This window comes from Capricornis sumatraensis, chromosome 4 (genome assembly GCF_032405125.1).
Source record: "Capricornis sumatraensis isolate serow.1 chromosome 4, serow.2, whole genome shotgun sequence".
NCBI classification, from domain to species: Eukaryota; Metazoa; Chordata; class Mammalia; order Artiodactyla; family Bovidae; genus Capricornis; species Capricornis sumatraensis.
In genome coordinates, this window is record NC_091072.1 from 146,819,446 (window position 1) to 146,845,384 (window position 25,939).

At 42.8% G+C, this 25,939-nt stretch overlaps 1 protein-coding gene across 1 annotated transcript in view; it reads right to left on the bottom strand.

The window, feature by feature from the left end:
* LOC138077651 (antigen WC1.1-like) overlaps window positions 1–24,486 on the bottom strand; it is a 50,037-nt gene extending 25,551 nt beyond the window's left edge. The window contains exons 1-7 of the mRNA XM_068969758.1: window positions 24,414–24,486; window positions 20,325–20,645; window positions 8,434–8,742; window positions 8,023–8,340; window positions 2,730–2,822; window positions 2,339–2,653; window positions 916–1,230 (exon numbers count right to left, since the gene is read on the bottom strand). Of these exons, the coding sequence (XP_068825859.1) occupies window positions 916–1,230; window positions 2,339–2,653; window positions 2,730–2,822; window positions 8,023–8,340; window positions 8,434–8,742; window positions 20,325–20,645; window positions 24,414–24,486 (1,744 nt within the window). The remainder of the gene's footprint in view (window positions 1–915; window positions 1,231–2,338; window positions 2,654–2,729; window positions 2,823–8,022; window positions 8,341–8,433; window positions 8,743–20,324; window positions 20,646–24,413) is intronic.
* Between the last annotated feature and the right edge of the window lie 1,453 nt (window positions 24,487–25,939).

The following is a 25,939-nucleotide window of genomic DNA, read 5'->3' on the forward strand; positions in this document are numbered from 1 at the left end:
AACTCTTTGCAACCCCATGGAGTACAGAGTCCATGGAATTCTCCAAGTGAGAATACTGGAGTGGGTACCCATTCCCTTCACCAGGGAGTATTCCCAACCCAGGGATCAAACCCAGGTTTTCCACATTGCAGGCAGATTATTTACCAGCTGAATCACAAGGGAAGCCCAAGAATACTGTAGTGAGTAGCTTATCCTTCTCCAGCATATTTTCCAGACTCAGGAATCAAAGCAGGGCCTCCTGCATGGCAGGTGGATTCTTTACCAGTTGACCTATGGAGGCCCTTATGTGGATAAAAAATCATCATGTTATGAAGAAAAGTATACTCTCCTTTAAAATTAAGTATTTATTTCGTTGTGCTGTGTTTTAGTTTCAGCATGCAAATTCTTACTTGTGGGATCATAAGAGAAAAAAATTGTAACTGCATGTGGTGATGGATATTACTGTATGTGTGGTGATTTACTAATATGTACAAATACATAAACACTATGTTTTACACTTAGAACTAATACAATGTTACGAGAATTACGTCTCAATTAAAATTTTTAACAAACAAGGTTGGAATATGTGGATTAAATTAGTTTCATTCTTACCTCATTTAAGCTTCTCTGGTGGCTCAGACAGTAAAGAATCTGACTACAGTATAGGAGACCCGATTTCGTACCTGGGTCAGGATGACCCCCAGGAGAAGCTAATGGTAACCCATTCCAGCATTCTTGCCTAGAGAATCCCACGGAGAGAGGAGCCTGGCAGGCTACAGTCCATGTGGTCACAAAGAGCACAACTGAGCAACTAATATTTTCACTTTTTATCATTTTGTGAACCCAAATTAAACTCATCACTTAGATTTTAAAATATCAAATCTCACTGCATCTTACAGGGTTGGGACAGACAGACAGAAACAGACAGTAAGTCACCTTCACACGAGATATAGGCTTCCTCCTTGGGAGAGCATGAAGTGTAATTCCAAGGGTCAGAAGGACACTGCCAGAGAGAGGTATCTGTTTTCCGACAGCGGATTCCATCCACCCACCGGGGTCTAGAACCTTCCCTGAGACCAACAGAAGAGTTGAGGGTTCCACTGTCCCCACAGCCAAGCTGTCTGCAGATCACGGACACAGTGATGTCTTCCATGGGGCTGTGGCAGACACTGCCCCAGGTCCCGTTGTAGAAAACTTCCAGCCACCCAGCACACTGCTGGTCCTCGCTCACCATCCTGAGGGCCAGGAACTCTAAGGTTGAAAGGGGAGGAGACAGGACACAGTGAAAACTTGGCTGGATGTTCTAGGTTTTCCTTTCTTCTAGAAATGGTGAACAGTCATCTCTGAATTTTCAAGAGACACCCACTAGATGACAAGACTGACATCACCTCCCTTTTAACTGACTTTGTCCATTTGTGTCTGTCTTTCTATTTCTACCACAATGGTGTAGAGGATATGAACTGAGAGGAAGACCAACCTACATGGGTGCTATTCAGGGAGGGGCAGCTGAATCCTGCTTCCTGACGAAATCTTTAAAGAGTATGTCAAAGGGATGTGATGTGGATATTAGGGAGATAGGGATAACAATTAATCCAAAAATGTCCACATCCCAATCTCTGCAACCTGTGAATATGTTACCGTATCTGACAAGAGGGATTTACAGATGTGATTAAGGTAAGGACCTCGGGATGGTGAGATGATGTATTAACAATGTGAGCCCAGTCTAATCACATCCTTAGACCCACTGTCCTTAAACGTGGAATACTTTTCTTAGCTCCGGCTAGAAAGAGAGATGTGACTCTGGATAATGGTTGGAGGCCTGCAGCATTGCTGGTCTGATAATGGATGAAGGGTGCTGTGAAGGAAGGAATGTAGGTGGTTTCAAGAACTTAGAAAAGGCAAGAAACAGATTCTCCCCTAGAGCCACAAAAGTGATGCGGCCCTGCTGACGCCTTGATCCCAGCCCAGTGAGACCCCTGCTGGACATCTAAGCTAGAGAAGAGCAAGGAAATAAATATATGCTGTTGTAAACCACTAGTTGGTAAATTGTTAGGGAAGCAAACAGAAACTAGTACCGTGGGTTTCAATTTTTTGTATATAACTGGAGAGAGAGCCCTGCTTTCAAGAAAAACTGTAAGAAACGGCCCTGCCAGGAAACACTGCTGAGAAGAAAGGGCCAGAACCTCAGCTGCTGCAGAAGGAAGTGAAAGCACCTCGTCTTCACATCTGCTGGAAAGACAGGCTTCATGGGAGGAAGCTTCCTTCTCTGGTCCTTTCAGCATCTCTCCCTTAGGGCTCAGACCCACGTCCTCCATGGCCCTATCCCTCCCCCAGCCTGTGGACAGTGTGCAGCGCGGACCTGAGCAGATGACCCCCGCGTCCTGCTTGTGTCTGCAGTCGTGCCGCCCCCAGCCCCGGGAAGGGCACCTCCACACATGGGACTCCTTTCCAGTGCAGTTCAGGTCGTCCAGCCAGATGGGTCCTGATCCTGTCCCGAAGTGAGCAGACCCCGTGGCATTGAGGGCTTCTCCACAGCCCAGCTGCCTGCACACCACGCGGGCATCGTCCAGGTCCCAGCCATCATCACAGATGGTGCCCCAGAAGCCCTGGTCAAGAATCTCCACTCTCCCGGCGCAGGGATTACCCCCGTCCACCAGGCGGAGCTGTCTGTTTTCTGAGGAGAGAGAAATGCGACCATGGGGCAGTGACCCCGAGGTTGATAAGGGTCTTCTGTCCTGTGGGACCCTCACCTGAACAGTAAGGGGTGCTCTCCACTGAGGCCACAGAGTCTGCTGGTTCTGCCATAGAGTCGTTGCACTGGGACAGCACCTGGGTCTGGTTTCCTGAAAAAACAACAATGGTCAGAAGTCTGGAAGGGTTGAAGAACAGGAAACTGAATTAAGGAAAATAATGACCTACTGATGGAGCCTAAGATGAAAGCTGTGACCCAGCAGTAAAGTTACCATACTCTTAGTGTTCACCTTCTCCCTGGAGAGTTCTGCTTCTGACAGTACCACAATTTCTGTTTTAACCCAAGTGTTGCTGTAAGAATGAGTTAAGTAAGTTGTATCCCTAAATGTATCCCTGTGCTGTGCTTAGTCGCTCAGTCATGTCTGACTCTTTGTAACCCCTTGGACTATAGCCCACCAATATCTTCTGCCCATAGGATTTTTCAAGCAAAAATATTGGAGTGGGTTGCCAAGCCGTCCTCCAGGGGATCTTCCCAACCCAGGGATCAAACCCAGGTCTTCCGCACTGCAGGCAGATTTTTTACCCTCTGAGCCACCAGGGAAGCCCAAAGCTATCCCTAAGTAAGTAAGTAAAGTTGCTCAGTCATGTCCGACTCTTTGTGACCCTGTGGACTGCAGCCCACCAGGCTCCTCAGTCCATGGGATTCTCCAGGCAAGAATACTGGAGTGGGTTGCCATTTCCTCTCCAGGGGATCTTCCCGACACAGAGATCAAACCCGGGTCTCCCACGTTGGAGACAGATGCTTTAAACACTGAGCCACCAGGGAAGCCCTAAAAAAAATCTATCCCTAAGTAAAAGCAAAACAAAATTCTTTCTGAAGGATCTCTACAATTTCTTCAATGTGTGTCTTTAGAACAAACACTTTTATAAAATAGATCTCATGAAAAACAGAAAGGAAAAAGGAGACATTAGAAAGAATTTCCCAGGGTGTTCAGCTGCTAGAGTTACCTGACGAGTATATATGTAGCCACGTTTAAAGTGTTTATGGAATTAGTTGACAAAATGTGCATCTTTGCAGAGAAATGACACCAAAAACCAAATACTTCTAGAGCTGAAAAACTTGTTAGCTGCAATTAAGAACTAAAGAATAAGTGTAGCCGCACATTAGCTCAGCATAAAGTTGAAATATCAAAATGCAAAATCAGAGGATATTCTTCAATTAATTCAGGTCACACAGCAAGAGTTCTGGTTATATTGTTGTATGGCAGTTTTTCCAAAAAACTTGGTTCACTTCAGTTCAGTCCCTCAGTCATGCCCAACTCTTTGTGACCCAATTAATGGCAGCTTGCCAGGCTTCCCTGTTCTTCACCAACTTCTGGAGCTTGCTCAAACTCATGTCCATCAGGTCGGTGATGCCATCCAACCATCTCATGCTCTGTCATCCTCTTTTCCTCCTGCCCTCAAGCTTTCCCACCATCAGGGTCTTTTCCAATGAATCAGCTCTTCTCACCAGGTGGCCAAAGTAGTGAAGATTTAGCTTCAGCATCAGTTCTTCCAATGAATATTCAGGACTAATTACCATTAGGATCCACTGGTTTGATCTTGCAGTCCAGGGGGCTCTCAAGAGTCTCCTCCAACACCACAGTTCAAAAGCATCAGTTCTTCGGTGCTCAACTTTCTTTATGGTCCAACTCTTATATCCATACATAACTACTGGAAAAATCACAGCTTTGACAGACGGACCTTTGTCATCGAAGTGATGTCACTGCTTTTTAATGTGCTGTCTGGGTTAGTCATAGCTTTTCTTCCAAGAAGCAAGCATCATTTAATTTCATGGCTGCAGTCACCATCAGCAGTGATTTTGGAGCCCAAGAAAATAGTCTGAGGAACCCATTGTTTCCTCATCTATTTGCCATGAAATGATGGGACCAGATACCATGATCTTTGTTTTTTGAATGTTGAGTTTTAAGCCAGCATTTTCACTCTCCTCTTTCACTTTCATCAAGAGGCTCTTCAGTTCCTGTTTGCTTTCTGCCATAAGGGTGGTGTCATCAGCATATCTGAGATTATTGATATTTCTCCTGACAATCTTGATTCCAGCTTGTGCTTCATCCACCCCAGCATTTCACGTGATGTACTCTGCATATATGTTAAATAAGCAGGGTGACTATGTACAGTCTTGACGTACTCCTTTCCAAATTTGGAAACAGTCTGTTGTTCCATGTCCAATTCTAACTGTTGCTTCTTGACATGCACACAGATTTATCAGGAGGCAGGTAGGTGGTCTAATATTTCCATTTCTTTAAGAATTTTCCACAGATTGTTGTGACGACAAAGTCAAAGCCTTTGGCATAGTCAACAAAGCAGAAGTAGAGGTTTTTCTGGAACTCTTTTTTGCTTTTTCTGTGATCCAACAGATGTTGGCAATTTGATAACTATGAAAAAGTAAAACTTAGTATCTGAAGAAAAAAATATGTACTTAATTTTGCTTATGACTTTGGGTCATTAATCAGGAAAAAACTCCATTTGGCAGTCTTTCAGTGGGGTCTTTCAGTGCTGCAATCAGATGTCACCTGGAGCTGAAGTCATTAAAGACTTGACTGAACTCTGGTTCTGTAAGGAAATTCCCAGAACTGGTCTAAGGATAAAGGAACATCATGTCCTCAACTGAATTCAGAAAGAATTTACATATTCAGGAAGAAATGGGGCAGAAGGGGAACAGAGAAGGAAGGACACACACACACAGAGATTAAAGCAAAATATTGATACTAACAATTAAAAACCCAGGTAAAGGTCATAAATGAATTTTTATATTGTTTTCCCAACATTTTTATGTCTCAACATACATCAAAACTGAAAGAATTAAAAGGTGAAAACAAGTCAAAGAAATTCATTGCCAGACCACTTTCACAAAAAATATTCATAACATCAAAAATAAAATACCTAGGAGAAGTCCTAGTAGAAGATGGGGAAAATCTCTGAAATTCAGGATCTAACCGAATGGAGGGATGTATTATGGCAATGATTTGGAAAACTCAACATTGTCAATGTCAATCATCCTCAAATTTCTATGTCTACTCTCAAATTTTTAAATCTAATCTCAATGATACCCTTAAGCTTTTCTTTTGGTGAAAATGACAAGCTGAGTTCTACATTCATGCAAAATACAAGCAGCCAAGAATGAACAGCACAGTTGGTAACAAAAGCAATGATATTAGAGGAGTTAATATAAAGTAATTCTGTAAATTAAAATTATTCAGACTAACTACAAAGTCTGAAATTCAGGGAGATAGTGAAGGGCAGGGAAGCCTGGTGTGCTGTAGTCCATGGGGTCACAAAGAGTCAGACATGACATAGCGATTGAACAACAACAAATACGAAGTTATGATAGTTAAGAAAAATGCAGTATTTGTTCAAGGATAGACAAATGATAACATGGAACAGAATAGAGAGTCTCAAATAAAGCAGACATACTTGCCCTTCTGCTTATGACGAAGGCAGCACTGCAGTGGGGAAGAGTCTTTTCAGAAAAAGATTCTGAATCAATTGGATGTCCATATGAAACCTGACCCTTATCTTACACAGATATCAATCCCAGAAGGAATGCACAATAATATGCAAGAGAAAAATGATAAAATTTCCATAAGATACTCTTAGAGAATGTTTTTACAATCTTCGAGTAGACGGCAGCCCATCAGGCTGCACTGTCCCTGGGATTCTCCAGGCAAGAACGTTGGAGCGGGTTGCCATTTCCAGTCCAATGCATGAAAGAGAAAAGTGAAAGTGAAGTCGCTCAGTCGTCTCCGACTCTTAACCACCCCATGAACTGCAGCCTACCAGGCTCCTCTGTCCATGGGATCTTCCAGGCAAAAATACTGGAGTGGGTTGCCATTTCCTTCTCCTTTAAAGAATATAAGAAGCATTAAATGTACAGAAAAATGTTGGTAAATTATATTTACATAAGAAATGAGATCATCAAAAGACACCATTTGATTAAGCAAATGAAAATAAAAGACCAAGGGTTAAACATGGAAAATAAGTAACACATATTTGCTGCCAAAGACATTGTCATGGTAAGTTGTCATATCATATTTGTAACAGTCAAGAACTGGAAAAAAAAGAGAAGACTCTACACATGGACATCACCAGATGGTCAACACCAAAATCAGATTGATTATATTCTTTGCAGCCAAAGATGGAGAAGCTCTATACAGTTAACAAAAACAAGACCAGGAGCTGACTGTGGCTCAGATCATGAACTCCTTATTACCAAATTCAGACCAACCTAGACATCATATTCAAAAGCAGAGACATTACTTTGCCAACTAAGGTCCGTCTAGTCAAAGGTATGGTTTTTCCTGTGGTCATGTATGGATGTGAGAGTTGGACTGTGAAAAAGGCTGAGCACCGAAGAATTGATGCTTTTGAACTGTGGTATTGGAGAAGACTCTTGAGAGTCCCTTGGACTGCAAGGAGATCCAACCAGTCCATTCTGAAGGAGATCAGCCCTGGGATTTCTTTGGAAGGAATGATGCTAAAGCTGAAGCTTCAGTACTTTGGCCACCTCATGCAAAGAGTTGACTCACTGGAAAAGGCTCTGATGCTGGGAGGGATTGGGGGTGGGAGGAGAAGTGAACGACAGAGGATGAGATGGCTGGATGGCATCACGGACTCGATGGACATGAGTCTGAGTGAACTCCGGGAGTTGGTGATGGACAGGGAGGCCTGGCGTGCTGCGATTCATGGCGTCGCAAAGAGTCGGACACGACTGAGCAACTGAACTGAACTGAATACTGTCAGTAGAATGGATCAGTACATGGCCATGGGATCATTCAAAGCATATTCTACTAATAAAAGAAATAAACTGCTACAATATACAACATCATGTGTGAATCCCAAACATAATTTTGAGTCTATGAAATTAGATACAAAAGATGAAACATATGGCATCATTTTATATAGAGTTCAAACATTGATGAAACTCTCTATGTCAGTAGAAGCTAGGTAAGCGCTTTTTTCCCTGTCGAGGAGGGAAGACACAGACACTGGGGACGACAGTGACTGTGGTGCTGGGACACTCTCCTTGCTGCTCTGGCCTGGGCTTCATACTGAGGTCTACACTTACTGCTCCTACAGTGTTCTCTAGATTACATGTGAGCAACAATGTTGCTTAAAAATATATTATTCCCCTTCACACTTCTTGCCCTGACCTGAAAAATGAATGAACAATGAGAATATCCATATTTCACCACAAAATCTCTGACTTTGAAGCCCGTTTAACCTCACTCTCTACTCTTGGAGTCATTTCACTCCGGGAGCATCCTGAGTACCAGTAGCCCTTCCCTCTCTTACCTGAACAGATCACAGAGGCTGTGTTGCCATGGGAACAGTCAGGACCACCCAGGGCAGTCACAGGACAACTCCACAGGAAGGACTCTGCCCCCGAGCAGTGAAATCGGGCAGTTAAGATCTGACCACCTCCTTCCACCAAGCGTGGTCCTCCGGGGGTGGAGATGGCGACTCCACAGCCGAGCTGACGACAGACAACATTGGCATTGGCCAGACTCCAGTGGGAGGCACAGAGCGCTCTCCATCGTCCAGAAATGTTCATCTCCACCTGCCCCTCACACTGAGAGGAGCCGTTTGTCATGAGCCGGACTTCTGAGTATGCTGGTAGAAGAAGACAGAGTTTCAGCAAAATCACATGACTTTCTCACCTGAACAGGGTGTTCACAGAGGTGAAAGGCCTGACCTGCATCTCACCTGAACAGACAACCTGAGCAGCTCCACTGTGGTGACAAGTGCCCCCTGGACAGGACACTCTGGGGCAGACCCAGAGCTCAGGCTCCTCCCCCTCACACCTGAACTCTTCAGCCCAGACCCGGGCACTGGACTCTCTGAAGAGCTCATGTACCTCGACAGACACAGCCTTGCCACACCCCAGCTCTGCACAGATGACCTGGGCAGTGGGGAGTGTGAAGTTTCCATCAGACACTGGGATCCAGGCTTCTCCAGAATACACTTCTACTCGCCCTGAGCAGGGTCCATCCCCTCCAGCCAGACGCACAAATCCTAAGAGGAAACAACAACAAAACCAGTCAGTGTTCATGGTACTGACTTGGCAACTGGAAACCGCACGTCACAGGCAGTGGGGTAAAAGTTTTTCTTTTTAGAAGTGGAGCATGAAGAGAGTCTTTGACAGTTAGTGTCATAATTGAATTTTCATGAGCAGGTTTCTAAAGAGAAATCCAGGAGGATTACAAGGTCAGTTTGGAGTGGTTGAATCCCAAGAACATACACTTTGAGACTGGTTAGAAATGTGAATTCCTTTGTCTAGGAGCCTGGAAACTACAGAGCCCAATTCAGATCATTGGAATGGCTGAATACTGGGAACACGTGTTTTAGCATTGGTTGGAGAAGTGAATTTCTCACTTAGCAGCCTAGGACCTACATACAGATCCAAGGACACTGTATAATATTTAGGCACTTAAACTTGAACATAGAGATATGCAGACCAGAAGCCACCCAGAGGGATGTGGGCTATGAGATTAGAGACCTAGCATCCAGACAAGCTTAGAAAGCTTTCATGGGACTTGTGGGGCTAATATTCTGACCAGTTTTCTCTCCCAGAAGCTAGTCCTCAAGTGACTTAGGTTAAGGAAAGTCCTGAGGCTGGATCCATGAGGGGATGCCAACCTGTCGATGAGTGACAGCTCCAGAGAAGAAATGTAGACACTATCATTAATTCACAATTATGTCATCACATCTTGTCTTTCTGATACTTTTTCATGCTAAAAACTTTCATGAATTCCTTCAGTGATCTCAGTGGGAAGGAAAATGGGTTACGAAAACTCAGCGAGTCATAGAGAGTGAGTCCCAGCCATCTCTGTTGAAATCCTAGGATTTGTCAAAGAATCTGGGGGAGAGTGTGCTCTCAGTGGGACTTTAACAGATAGCTGAGTTTCCACATCGTCTCCTATTAAAGGTGTTTTTTTCTCAAACAGGACTCACAGAAAATGCTAAGGGCTGATAATAATTGATTTTAATACTATCATTGTACTAATTCTAACCACAGAAAGATATGCGTTCTTCTTAAGCACACATGGAATAGTCTCCAGGCTAGGTTATAAATAAGCCTTAACAAATTCAAAAATATTAAAATTATTCCAAGTATCTTACATGACCATAATGGAATGGAACTAAAATTCAGTAATGATCAGAAAACAGGAATTCATGAATATATAACAATTAAACCACACACTCATATTTTAAGATTGTTTTCCTATTTCTATAAAGAATGATATTTCAATAGGAATTGCATTAAATCTAGAGAGGACTTTGAGAAGTACAGGCATTTTAACAATACTAATTCTTTCAGGCCAGAAACACAGAATGACTTTCATTGATCATATTGTCTTTAATTTCCTTCATGAATGTTCTACACTTCTAAAAGAAGATGGCATGTTGTCAAAAAGAAGGAAGAAGAAAAAGGAGAAGGAGGAGGAAATGAGCAAACAAGCCATAATTTGGAGAGGTCCAAGTTGAAAAAGCCTCAGTATGGATAAATATGCAAGTATTTGTGGGAAACACTCATTGAGTAGGTTGTTAGCATACTACATCACCCTCTGCTCCTCCCATCCACCACCTAAACTGCTATCCTTTCTCATTCCTCCCACTTCAGACAAACAAACGCCACTTTAAATGATACAGATGGATGGAAAAGAAAATCAGAAAGGGTAGCTACTGCTGAAGAAGTAGGGTGTAGGTGGGGCATATGGCATGCAAGGTGGGATCAAGGAAGTTTTGAAACTAAAGCAGGAAAACCAAAATAAGAGTTCATCATTTGGCCATCAAAGGAACACATATGAACTGAGTGAAGATAACCCAATGAAAAATACTTTACTTAATTCATCAAGGACAATTCCCTGATTTCTGGGTGTGTTCTGATTATTTACTTCTGAAGTTCTTCCTGGTAAAGGACTGCTTAGTGATGCTCAACATCCAACCAAACAATTATTAGAATTTCCAAAAGAGAGAAATGTAACCCATAACACATTTTTTAAAAACAATCAGAGAGCAAAAGAGACACCAATGTATAGAACAGTCTTTTGGACTCTGTGGGACAGGGCGAGGGTGGGATGATTTGGGAGAATGGCATTGAAACATGTATAATATCATATAAGAAACGAATCACCAGTCCAGGTTCGATGCATGATACTGGATCCTCGGGGCTGGTGCACTGGAAGGACCCAGAGGGATGGTATGGGGAGGGAGAAGTGTTCAGGATGGGGAACATGTGTATACATGTGGCGGATTCATGTTGATGTATGGCAAAACCAATAAAATATTGTGAAGTAATTAACCTCCAATTAAAATAAATAAATTTATATTAAAAAAACAATCATTTAAAGCAGCTTCAGAAATTACAGAAATGATTGAATTGGCTGAAGAGCTCCTTAAAACCCTAATACCAATATGCTTAATGAAGCATAAAAATAAACAGGGAGAAAAACTAGGAAAAATAAACAAATGAGACTTCTGAAACTGAAAAATATAGTATTGGAATGAACAATTATTTGGATTAATTACACAAGAGACTAGACATTGCAGAATAAAAGAACTGGAAATTAAAACACAGCAGTAGAGACGATCTCATTGAACCAAAGAGAGTAAAAAGGCAGAAAAATATGAATGGAAACACAGTGGCATGTAGGATAATATAAAAATATATAAAATATGTGTATTGGAGATTCAGATTAAGGGATGTGCAGAAAAATATTAAGAGAAGATAAATGACATTTTCCCAAAGTAATTGAAAACTGTAAACCCACTGATCCAAAAAGCTAAACAAACCCCAAACAAGATAATGAAACCGTCCTCAGAAAACTTGACAATGTAAATACTGAAATACATTGGTAAACAAAGAAACAAAAATGTTAAGAGCAGCCAGGGAAGTTTGACACATTATATGCAGGGAACAAAAGGATAAGTATTATTTACTGACTTTTTGTTGGAGGCAATAAAAGTCAGATGACAATGTAAGAACATATTTAAAGTATTGGGATTGGGCATTTGTTATGCTAAAACTGAATCAGCTATGAAAATACTTTTCAAAACTGAATGAAAATTAAAATGATATACCCGTGGCAGACTCATGTTGATGTATGGCAAAACCAATACCATATTGCAAAGTAATTAACCTCCAATTAAAATAAATAAATTTATATTTTAAAAAAATGAAATGATTTCAGATAAATGAGAGATGATAGAATTGGAGGCCACCGGACACACACCACACAAAACTGCCTCAGAAAGTTCTTTAAGCTAAAGGGAGATGACAGCAGATGAAAACATGGATCCTCTCAAAGCTATAGAGACTGTGCTAAATGTTGATTTTCTATTAGAGGATTTAAGGCAAAAAATATTAGCAACAAACTATAAGATTCATAATAAATTTATAAATAGAATTATGACAATGATAGCACCAATGACAAGAATAAGAAAGTGGAAGAAATGTATAGTGACTGACATTGCATGTTGTGACATAATATCGTTTCAAGGTAAAATGTAATTTAAGATTAATAATTCAATGTTGGGCTTTCCCGGTGGTTCAGTGGTGAAGACTCCACCTGACAATGCAAGAGACGTGGGTTCAATCCATGGTCTAGGAAAATCCCACATGCCACAGAGCCACTAAGCCCGTGCACCACAACTAGTGAGCCTGTGCTCCAGAGCCCAGGGCCCACGACTACTGAAGCTTGTGCCCCATAGAGCCTGTGAACTACAGCAAGAGAGACCACTGCAATGAGAGCCTCATGCCTGCAACTAGAGAGGAGCCTCTGATCTCCACTACTAGAGAAAAGCCCATGCAGCAATGAAGACCCAGCCAGCAAAATATAAAAATTACTATAAACTAAAAAAATTAAACATTATAATCACCTAAAAATCTGATATGATTAATAAACCAATACAGTATTTATTTGGGGGGGGGGTGTTTTCTTTTTCTTTTTTTTAATTTTTATTTTTACTTTATTTTACTTTACAATACTGTATTGGTTTTGCCATACATTGACATGAATCCGCCATGGGTGTACATGAGTTCCCAATCCTGAACCCCCTCCCACCTCCCTCCCCATATCATCTCTCTGGATCACCCCCGTGAACCAGCCCCAAGCATCCTGTATCCTGTATCAAACATAGACTGGCGATTCGTTTCTTACATGATAGTATACATGTTTCAATGCCATTCTCCCAAATTATTCCACCCTCTCCCTCTCCCTCAGAGTCCAAAAGTCTGTTCTATGCATCTGTGTCTCTTTTGCTGTCTCGCATACAGGGTCATCATTACTATCTTTCTAAATTCCATATATATGTAACTGATTCAAATGTATTCTTTTTAATGGCTGAGTAACACTCCATTGTGTATATGTACCACAGCTGCTGATGGACATCTAGGTTGTTTCCATGTCCTGGCTATTATAAACAGTGCTGCGATGAACATTGGGGTACACGTGTCTCTTTCAATTCAAGCATGGAAATTGAAACTGTAATCAGAAATCTTCCAGCAAACAAAAGCCCAGGTCCAGATGGCTTCACAGCTGAATTCTACCAAAAATTTTGAGAAGAGCTAACACCTATCCTACTCAAACTCTTCCAGAAAATTGCAGAGGAAGATAAACTTCCAAACTCATTCTATGAGGCCACCATCACCCTAATACCAAAACCTGACAAAGATGCCACAAAAAAAGAAAACTGCAGGCCAATATCACTGATGAACATAGATGCAAAAATCCTCAACAAAATTCTAGCAATCAGAATCCAACAACACATCAAAAAGATCATACACCATGACCAAGTGGGCTTTATCCCAGGGATGTAAGGATTCTTCAATATCTGCAAATCAATCAATGTAATACACCACATTAAAAAATTGAAAAATAAAAGCCATATGATTATCTCAAGAGATGCAGAGAAGGCCTTTGACAAAATTCAACATCCATTTATGATAAAACCTCTCCAGAAAGCAGGAATAGAAGGAACATACCTCAACACAATAAAAGCTATATATGACAAACTCACAGCAAACATTATCCTCAGTGGTGAAAAATTGAAAGCATTTCCCCTAAAGTCAGGAACAAGACAAGGATGCCCACTTTCACTGCTACTATTCAACATAGTTCTGGAAGTTTTGGCCACAGCAATCAGGGAAGAAAAAGAAATAAAAGAAATCCAAATTGGAAAAGAAGAAGTAAAACTCTCACTGTTTGCAGATGACATGATCCTCTACATAGAAAACCCTAAATACTCCACCAGAAAATTACTGGAGCTAATCAATGAATATAGTAAAGTTGCAGGATATAAAATCAACACACAGAAATCCCTTGCATTCCTATACACTAATAATGAGAAAGTAGAAAAAGAAATTAAGGAAACAATTCCATTCACCATTGCAACAAAAAGAATAAAATACTTAGGAATATATCTATCTAAAGAAACTAAAGACCTATATATATAAAACTATAAAACACTGATGAAAGAAATCAAAGAAGACACTAATAGATGGAGAAATATAGTATGTTCATGGATCGGAAGAATCAATATAGTGAAAATGAGTATACTACCCAAAGCAATTTACAAATTCAATGCAATCCCTATCAAGCTACCAGCGATATTTTTCACAGAGCTAGAACAAATAATTTCAAGATTTGTATGGAAATACAAAAAACCTCGAATAGCCAAAGCAATCTTGAGAAAGAAGAAGAACTGGAGGAATCAACTTGCCTGACTTCAGACTCTACTACAAAGTCACAGTCATCAAGACAGTATGGTACTGGCATAAAGACAGAAATATAGATCAATGGAACAAAACAGAAAGCCTGGAGATAAATCCACACACCTATGGACACCTTATCTTCAACAAAGGAGGCAAGAATATACAATGGAGTAAAGACAAAGTGGTGCTGGGAAAACTGGTCAACCACTTGTAAAAGAATGAAACTAGATCACTTTCTAACACCACACACAAAGATAAAATCAAAATGAATTAAAGATCTAAACATAAGACGAGAAACTATAAAACTCCTAGACGAGAACATAGTCAATACAATATTTAAATTAAAATGGTAAAATATACTCGAAAATTAAATAAGAACAAAGAGATAACATATAGCAGCTGCTGCTGCTACTGCTGCAAAGTCACTTCAGTCATGTCCGACTCTGTGCGACCCCATAGATGGCAGCCCACCAGGCTCCCCCGTCCCTGGAATTCTAAAGGCAAGAACATGGGAGTGGGTTGCCATTTCCTTCTCCAATGCATAAGAGCAAAAAGAGAAAGTGAATTTGCTCAGTCATGTCTGACTCTTAGCTACCAATGGACTGCAGCCTACCAGGCTCCTCTGTCCATGGGATTTTCCAGGCAAGAGTACTGGAGTGGGTTGCCATTGCCTTCTCCAACAAATAGCAGGCAAGTACACTTAAACCCAATTATGTCAATAATTACATTAAATGTGAATAATCTAAGTACTGCAAATAAAAAACAAGATAATCAGACCAGATAAAATAAGACACAACAATATACTATCTACAAACTTTCATGTGTTTAAATATAAACACAGAAACATACTAAAGAGGTAAAAATTACATACCATGCAAACACAAATCAGAGAAAACTGTATATAATATCTAAATTAATATCATACAAAATCAGACGATAAGACAAAGAATTCATTCAGAGAAAAAGAAACATTTTATGATAATAAAATACAAAAGAAATTATATAGTATTGAAACTGGTGGGTTAAAAATAAAGTGATGCTTAGAAGAAAATTTAGAACCTTGATGCTTCCTTGATGATTACGTTAGAATAAAAATAGAAACAGAAGGAAATGATCCAAGACTCCACCTCAAGAATCTACAAAAGCAACCACAATCATAACTGAAAAAGAGGAATGAAAACTGAGCATAGAAATCAATTAATAAGAAAGGAAATACACCGTCAAGAAAACCAATACAGACCATTAGTGATTCTCTTAAAAAGAACATTAAGATGGATAATCTTCTAGCAAACCAATTAAGAAAAAAGAGGGAGCACATTAGCAGCACCAGTAACAAAAGGAGGAATATCATTGTAGATCTTCCCAACATATAAAGATATGAGATATATTTATATCTCTCTCAGTGTTACTAATTTGAAATTTTTTGTGAAATTGGCCAAGTCCTTAAAAACACATTACTTGTGAAACACAACTCACCAAAATCTGATACAAAAAAATAAGAGAAAAATATGAGTAAACGTATTTGTTAAATAAACAGAATCCATATTATAAAAATTTTCCACTAAGAAAACTGCCAGCTACAAATGCTAGCACTTCCACAGAGCTCAGAAATGACTCCCACAGCCAGATAAAGGAAGAGAGGGAGGGAAGGAATGGGGGCAGGGAGGAAGTGTGACACAGAGGCTGTGGTGAATGGACAAGCTGACCTGCATCTTTCCAACCCACCTCTCCTGCAGCCCTTGCATCTTCATCCCCTCACCATTCTGCACTTCAGTACTGTAGTCCCTGGTGGCTCAGAAGATAATCAAGACTCTGCCTGCAATGCAGGAGACCCAGGTTTGATGCCAGTGTGAGGAAGATCCCCTAGAGAAAGAAATGACAACCCACTCCAGTAATCGTGCCTGGTCCATGGGGTCACAAAGAGTAGGACAGGACTGAAGCAACTTGGAATGCTTGCACCACAGTCCTTCAAAATTTGTGTGTTCCCTCCCAGATCTTCCATGTGAATTCCATGAAATATCCTCGTTATTTCAAACAAGCTTCACTACATTCTCCTCTGGTCATTGTTTCCACTCTAGATTTATCCTAAACATGGTACTTCACTTCCAGCAATCCACTACTGAGGCTGAAATTTCTCTACCGTACCTGACTCCTAAGGTTGAGCAGAAGTACTCCAAGAGTTTTGATTAAGATAATGAAAACACATGCTATTCTAATCTTATCTCTGCTACATCACCACCACTTTGACTTATCTTCACATCATTAAAATATGTCTGAAAATACAGAAAAAACAGACCTGGAGGAGGTAACTAGTGACCAAAACAGAAATAGAAGGAACCTGGAACCGTTCATAAAAATGTGAGAGTCTAAGTTAGAGCAATGGTAGTTAGGGAGTACAAACCACAATCAGGGTTTAAATATTAGTTCAGTTCAGTTCAATTCAGTTCAGCTGCTCAGTCATGTCTGAGTCTTTGTGACCCCATGAATCACAGCACGCCAGGCCTCCCTGTCCATCACCAACTCCCGGAGTTCACCCAAACTCACGTCCATTGAGTGAGTGATGCCATCCAGCCATCTCATCCTCTGTCGTCCCCTTCTCCTCCTGCCCCTAATCCCTCCCAGCATCAGAGTCTTTTCCAATGAGTCAACTCTTCACATGAGCTGGCCAAAGTATTGGAGTTTCAGCTTTAGCATCAGTCCTTCCAATGAACACCCAGGACTGGTCTCCTTTAGAATGGACTGGTTAGATCGCCTTGCAGTCCAAGGGACTCTCAAGAGTCTTCTCCAACACCACACTTCAAAAGCAACAATTTTTCAGCACTCTGCTTTCTTCACAGTTCAACTTTTATCCATACATGACCACTGGAAAACCATAGCATTGACTAGACAGAACTTTGTTAAATAGCAGAGCACTTCCAATTCTCTAAGTATATCTTAACTGGAATTAATAACAAGACATCAGTTTTCTTAGGGTAACATTGGGAGTTCTAATTTCACACAAAGTTTCAACATAACACACTCTATTCTCACTCAGATTCTGATTTATCAAAATATGGTAGAGACCCCGGTAGTATTTCCACAAATTTATCTTCAGGTGGAACCATTATGACATTGCGACTATGAGGAAGGTTACTTGAGATGCCAGAAAACAGGTTTGTTTAAAACAAAAGTTTCTAACTAACATTCAAATTCACCTTCAAAATAATTATTTTTAATAAGAGTGATAAAGAGAATGGAAGAAAACATTTTGAAGAGATGAATAGATTTATGACATAAGTGCTGTAGTGGTTTCACAAATGAAGACTTATCCAGCAGTCTTGTATGTCAGACACACCTCAATAAAGTACTTTTTAAAAAGACAAAGAATTGTTTCCTTAAGGGCATCAACTAGAATCATCAAAGATCTGCTGAAGGTGAGATTAGAAAAGATCACTTTTCCAATGATCTTCCTGTACATAAACACCCAAGAGCTGATTGGCTGTGGCTGTTAAGGACCTACTGCAGAGGTCTTCAGGGCTCTCCTGTCCCACCATCCCATTAGATGGGGTGATACTATCCTAAGTCCAGTCTTCTACCTTAGGGAATTCACCGTGATAACTGACAATATCTTCCTCCAGTCCAGTTGTTCTGATGTGATTAATAACCTGGACATCCAATCTGCAATTGTGATAACAACTAGAAGCATCTCTGTCAAATACTGTGAGCACCCACTCACACCCTAGTTTCACTGCTGTCTTTCCTGCATCCACCTTGGCATAGGTCAAACACACTTAGGTAGCACTGAGTAATTCTCAGAAGTCACATCAGGTCCTCTTAGCTTCAATTCAGTTCAGCTCAGTTCCTCAGTCATGTCTGACTCTTTGCAACACCATGGACTGCAGCATGCCAGGCCTCCCTGTCTATCACCAACTCCTGGGGTTTTCTCTAACTCATGTCCATTCAGTTGGTGATGCTATCCAACCACCTCATCCTCTGTTATCCCTTTCTCCTCCCACCTTCAATCTTTCCCAGCATCATGGTCTTTTCCAATGAGTCAGTTCTTCAAATCAGGTGGCCAAAGTACTGGAGTTTCAGCTTCAGCATCAGTCCTTCCAATGAATGTTCCGGACTGATTTCCTTTAGGAGGGACTGGTTGGATCTCCTTGCAGTCCAAAGGACTCTCAGGAATCTTCTCCAACACCACAATTCAAAAGCATCAATTCTTCGGTGCTCAGCTTTCTTTATAGTCCAACGCTCTCATCCATACAGGACTACTGGAAAAACAATAGCTTTGACTAGACCAGTCTTTGTTGGCAAAGAAATGTCTCTGCTTTTTAATATGCTGTCTAGGTTGGTCATAGCTTTTCTTCCAAGCAGCAAGCGTCTTTTAATTTCATGGCTGCAGTCACAATCTGCAGTAATTTTGGAGCCAAAAAAAAAAAAAGTCCATTAACTATTTCCACTGTTTCCCCATCTATTTGCCAGGAAGTTATGGGACCAGACGCTATGATCTTAGTTTCTGAATGTTGAGTTTTAAGCCAACTTTTTCACTGTCCTCTTTCACTATCATCAAGAGGCTCTTTAGTTCTTTGCCTTCGGCCATAAGTGTGATATAATCTGCATCTAAGGTTATTGATATTTCTCCTGACAATCTTGATTCCAACTTGTGCTTCATCCAGTCCAACATTTCTCATGATGCACTCTGCATGTAAGTTAAATAAGCAGGTTGACAATATAAAGCCTTGATGTACTCCTTCCCCGGTTTGGAACCAATCTTTTGTTCCATGTCCAGTTCTAACTGTTGCTTTTTGTCCTACATACAGATTTCTCAGGATGCAGGTCAGATGGTCTGGTATTCATATATCCTGAAGAGTTTTCCAGTTTGCTGTGATCCACACAGTTAAAGGCGTTGGCATAGTCAATAAAGTAGAAGTAGATGTTTTTTGGAACTCTCTTCCATTTTCAGTGATCAAATGGATGTTGGTAATTTGACCTCTGGTTCCTCTGTCTTTTCTAAATCCAGCTTGAACATCTGGAAGTTCACAGTTCATGGACCACAGCCTTGTCTAACTCAAGGAAACTATGAGCCATGCCATGTAGGGCCACCCAAGACAGACAGGTCTTAGTGGAGAGTTCTGACAAGACATGGTCCATGGAGAAGGAAAGGCAAACCACTTCTGTATTCTTGCCTTGAGAACCCCAGGAACTCCTAGCTTCACTGCCTCTTATACGTGATGCACTTCAGCTGCTGTCTTGTAAACATCAAGACATTTTCCTGCTCCCTCAACATCCCTGCAAATGTGGTGTGAGCTCCCAACTCGATTCATCATGTACACCAGTGTGATGAGATTTTCCCTGCCATGAGTCCTGCTTCTGGCCTCCTCTGACTGTGACCTAGGGACATTTAAATGCACCACTGAATTTCTCTCACACCTTTTCCTTGTGTAACTGCACCATGACTTCGGGTATGGTCACTTGTCCATGGGTCTTCACATGCCCTATGGGGTCACCATTGCTTGGATGAGGCTGTTCTATTGGCACATCACCCACATACCCACCTGATGGAGTGTGGTGACTCTGACTTTTAGGACCAATGAGGATAATAAACCTTGTTGCCTACAACTCTCCTATGACACACCCCCCATCAATGTAGACACACCCTACTGACCATTATGTCAAAGAATACAGAATAATTATCATGCTGAGACTGTGTCACAGAGGTCAAATTCAGAAGCTGAATCTGTATGAAACTTTTTACGTCACCTCTGCCTCCTGTGACACATCACAAAGACCCTTCACCCTAGTATGTTCTAACGGCTGTATCCATAATCTCGAGTCATTCTGATGATAAGACAAAGGCTTTTCCTGGTAGAGATCTCCACACAGACCAGACAGGACTTACCTGAGCAGACTACTCCAGCATCCCAGTCGTGGATATACCTATCATTACTATAGTCTTTAATATTAGAATGCCTACAGTCACTGACAGTTGACTCCACCCCTTCACATGAAGTATACGAAAGCCAAATGGGGCCAACTCCTGGTCCAAAATAAGCCTGTTTAGGAATACCAACAGCAGCTCCACACCCCAGCTGTCTGCACGCTACAGATGCATCCTTCAAACTCCAGCTGCCATCAGCCACTGTGCCCCATTCTCCTTGGTGCTTCACTTCCACTCTCCCCTCACAGCGGTGGGCTCCATCCTTCAGCCTCAGCTCCAGTACTGCAAAAGAGACACACGACACAAAAAAGATTTTAGGAGACTTAGAGTGATACAATATTTAAAACATTAGCTCTCTGAGGAGCAAAACAGTGCATGGGATATAGTATTTCCTGACCTCTGTAGTATAAGCATTCCCAGCGTGGCCAACTCTAAGCCCCCAATGTGCCATCACTGAACACGGAGCAGGAAGGGAGGCACCAGGTATTTCTTAGGAGCCTGTAGAACCAGCTCCAGGGACACCACTGAGGACAGGCCTTCAGACAGTCTGGATGCTGCCCTCCCTGTAGATGCACCCAAGGCTCCTAGGGCCCAGCTTCCCCATCTCAGTTACAGCTCATGGCCTGGGATCCAGGGAGGAATTCTCCCTCTCCTTCCCTGTCCATAGGGAGGATCTCATTCAGCCTAGGAACAGAGGGCTGGTAACAGGCCCTAAAATGCCCTGGTTATTCCTGCCATCTGATGTTCATGTCTTTGTGTAATTCCACACTCCAATGTACCTGTAACATGCATCTAACAAATGGAATTTGACAAAAGTGATCAGATGTCACTTTAGCGATTAAGTCATAAGATGACTCTGGTTTCTGCATATAAAAAGGAGTTCATTAGTAGGAACAACATAGATGGAGACATTACCAGTGTTCAGTTCAGTTCAGTCACTAGGTCATGTCTGATTCTTTGAGACCCCATGGACTACAGTACGCCCAGGCTCCCTATCCATCACCAACTCTCGGAGTTTACTCAGACTCATATCCATTCAGTCAGTGATGCCATCCAAGCATCTCATCCTCTGTCATCCCCTTCTCTTCCCACCTTCAATCTTTGCCAGCATCAGAAGACTATTAAAAAAAAAAAAAAAACAAAGAACTAACCAAATATTTTGCAATTCTCTCATCGCTCAGTTGGTAAAGAATCCACCTGCAATGCAGGAGACCCCGGTTCAATTCCTGGGTCAGGAATATCTGCTGGAGAAGGGATAGGCTACCCACTCCAGTATTCTCTTGGTCTTCTCTTGTGGCCCAGCTGGTAGAGAATCAGTCTGCAATGCTGAGGACCTGTGTTTGATCCTTGGGTTGGGAAGACCCCCTGGAGAAAGGAAAGACTACCCACTCCAGTAAGGCCTGGAGAATTCCATGCACCGTGTATCCATGGGGTCACAAAGAGTCAAACATGACTGAGTAACTTTCACTTCTTCAATTCTTCAACCAGATATTTTGAAGTTGAATAATAAGTTAGTGCTGTATAATAAATATAGTGCTTCCCAGTTGACACTAGTGGTAAAGAACCTATCTGCAAGTGCAGGAAATGTAAGAGACTTGGGTTCGATCCCTGGGTCTGGAAGATCCCCTGGAGGAGTGCATGGCAACCCACTTCAGTATTCTTGCCTGGAGAATCCTGTGGACAGAGGAGCCTGGTGGGCTACAGTCCATAGGGTCACAAAGAGTCAGACATGACTGAGGCAACTTAACATGCACAATACAATGAGCAAACTGAAGAATTCAACACAGAGACTCAACAACAGACTTGACCAAGGGAAAGAAAAATAAAAAAGAATCAATGTGTTAGAAGGAAGATTAGTTGAAAGCATCCAAATCAAGGAGCCAAAAGAGAATGAAAGGAATATAGAAAGCCAGTGGACACCATAAAGAGAAACAATGTACGGACTGGAGTCACAGCAGAAGAAGTGAAGGAGAAAAGAATTAATGGCTGAGGACTTTCCTGGTGGCGTAGTGGTTAAGAATCCACCTGCCAATGTAGGGAACATGGGTTCAATCCCTGGTCCAGGAAGATGCCACATGCCACAGAGCAACTAAGCCAGGGTGCGACAGCTGCTGAAACGTGCGCACCCAGAGCCTGTGCTCTACACCAAGAGAAGTCCCTGCAGTGAGAAGCCTGTGCACTGCAGCGAGGAGCAGCCCCTGCTCAACACAGCTAGAGAAAGCCCGCGGGCAGCAAGGAGAGCTAGCACAGCCAAAAGTAAATAATTAAAACAGGAAGACAGGCTGCAAATTTCCAATCCTGGGGAAAGATCTGGGCATCTAAGTTCAAGAAGCTAATAAGTCACCCAAAAATTTCAATCCCAAACCACCTTCTCCAAGACTCACAAAGTAAACTGTTCAAATGCAAAGAGAAAGAGAGAATTCTATACGTCTAAAGAGTAGAAAAGAATTCTGTCACCCAAGAGGACTCCCATAAGGAGATCAGCAGATTTGTCCAAAGAGACCTTGCAGACCATGAAGAAGGATTGGTGACATTCTCTACCCTCACTCAGGGGAAAGCAGCTCCCAGGGAGGGACAGGAGAGGGCATGAGAGAAAGGGCTCCCTACAGAGTCACCGCAGATCCTGGGAGGGGAAAGGACCATCCCAGGACCCCAGCACGTCAGGAAATGAGTCACGGGGACCAGGGCAGGGACTTGTGAACTTATACACGTGGGGCTACACATCAACTGATCTTTACAAACAGAGGGATAAGTCATTCATTGCAAGGACTGATGTTGAAGCTGAAACTCCAATACTTTGGCCACCTTATGTGAAGAGCTGACATGTCTGAAAAGACCCTGAAGCTGGGAAAGAGAGAAGGTGGGAGGAGAAGGGGATAACAGAGGATGAGATGGTTGGATGGCATCACCGACTCAAAGGACATGAGTTTGGGTAGACTCTGGGAGTTGGTGATAGACAGGGAGGCCTGGCGTGCTGCAGTCCATAGGATCACAGAGTCAGACACCAGTGAGTGACTGAACTGAACTGAACTTAACTAAACTGAACTGAACTAACAGACAAGAGGCCCCTCTCCTGGATGCGGGCTTCTCTGCTCCCTAATGGAAACCTGGTGGGAACAGGTGAGGCCAGCAGGCAGAGCGTCTCACAGAGCCCAGTGCTAGGCAGACATGGCAACAAGCAGAGGGGAGCCCGAGAAATGGGGGAGAGGAGCCAGAGAGAGGCAGGCAGGTGCACGATTATCTCTGATCCAGTTACATGCAGCAGCCGTGACACCCAGCCCGGTGGACACCCTGTGTGCTTCACAGACCAACGGACTCGGTCCCTGCTCAGCAGCTCAGTTCCTCTCACACAGACAGGCTCCACCTCCCCTCACACACACACACACACACACACAGGCTCACACACTCCCCCCCACACACAGCCTTACACACCCTCACACCCTCCTCACTCACCCTCACTCACCCACACATACTCCTCACACACCTTAATTTATCACTTGCACACTCCTCACACATTCCACAAACACATACACTCTTCACACCCACCTACACCCTCATGCACACACACCCTCACACACACACACACACACTCTTCATACTCTCACACACACACACACACACATACACACACACTCCTCACCTGCACACATACACACACATACACACACACAACCACAGAGCCTACAGGAGCGAAGACACAGGAAACACAGGGGCAGTGCTCACACACCAGGCACGTGGAGCGTGTGGGAGCAGCTCAGAGTCCCCACTGAGCTCAGTTGCTGGACCTTCCACACACTGGGAGCCACTGGGACCCTAGAAGCTCCTTGAAAACAAGGGAGACAGTGGAGGGGACTCAGGCTGACCCAGCTCAGTCCAGACAAAACTTCACTGCTCTGTAAAATCTGCTGCTATGACCAATGGACCCCCCCATAGGAGAGGGACCAATATTCACATCAGCATGGTTCTTTTTTGGTCAGAAACACTGAGGCTCAGCTCCAGAACTCCAGACACCTGCCTGCTGTGGACCCAGGACAGAGGGGCAGCTCTTACCTTGACCACCCACCACGGTGCCGAGGAGGAGGACACACAGTCCCCGCAGGGAGAGGCGTCTGCCCAGAGCCATCCTGACCCCACGTCTTCAAGGTCACAGTCCCAGCTGCAGGATCAGCCTGTGAGGAGGCGTCAGGGCGCCGACTGGGGTCTATATAGACCACCCCTTAGACCCTCCCTCCTGAGAGCCAATAGCGATGCCTTTCACCATTTCAGGCACTATCGGAGGCTGCATCTGCCACTTTCTGAAACTCAAACACCAATGAGCTTCTGAATCTTCAACATCTCCTTATATGAGCAACACGGTCCTTTAACCTCCTGCTTCTGTAGTCCTAAGAGCTGGGTCCCACCACTGGGACTGGGTAGAAACGGTTCATCAAAAATCATGAGTGCCTTTCTCTCCCCTGATCACCCTGGTCAATATCTGAAGACTGTGAGATCTCACAGGGTCTGGGTGTGGGATCTGTTGACCCGTGGAGAATAACTTGTAGAATCAAGTATTGATCTTCCCCGGCACTGAGCTCAGGGTGGAAGCAGAGAACTACAGTAAGTCTATATATTTATTTTATTTTTTTTAGTTTTTAGCTGTTTAATTTGATGTATAGCAAACATACAAAAAAGTTCCCAAAGCATAAATTTTCAGTTCAGTGAATTATTATAAATTGAAAATCAATATGTGCATAAGTAAGTAAGTAAAGTCACTCAGTCGTGTCCGACTCTTTGTGACCCCATGAACTGCAGCCCACCAGGTTCCTCAGTCCATGGGATTCTCCAGGCAAGAATACTGGAGTGGGTTGCCATTTCCTTCTCCAGGGGATCTTCCCGACCCAGGGATCGAACCCGGGTCTCCCGCATTGGAGGCAGACGCTTTAACCTCTGAGCCACCAGGGAAGCATATATATGCATATATATATATGTTTTTGAGAAGCACACCTTGAAATACGAGTGTATTTATCAGGTCAGCAGAAAATGAGGACCAGGAGTACAGGAATTCACAGGTGACTGTGAAGGCATGAAGTGAGACCCATCAAGCTGGGGACATGAGATTGCAGGGTTTTCCCCCGTCTCAGAATGATCTGGAGACTGGGTCCTGGAGCAAGTGCCTGCATGCTCAGTCGTGTCTGACTCTTTGCAACCCATGGACTGTAGCTCACCAGCCTCCTCTGTCCAGTGGATTTCCCAGGCAAGAATACTGGAGCGGGTTGCCATTTCCGTCTAGAGGGATCTGTCTGACTCAAGGATCCAATCTGCTTCTCCTGCACTGGCAGGCGGGTTCCCTATAGGGACATTCAGACGGGTTAAATCACTTTCCCTTTATTGCATTTCATTTTATGTGAAGTATCTCTTTCAGCTAGTCACTAAATGATGCTGACAGAGAGAAAGAGATTGGTCTTAAAGGAAACAAAGAAAGTAGGAGTCATCATTCAACTCTAGCCCACCAAAATAGGAGCAGGGATCTCTAGAAGAAAACAGGGGCCTTCACTGATGGCTCAGCAGGAAAGAATCCGCCCACAAAGCAAGAGACG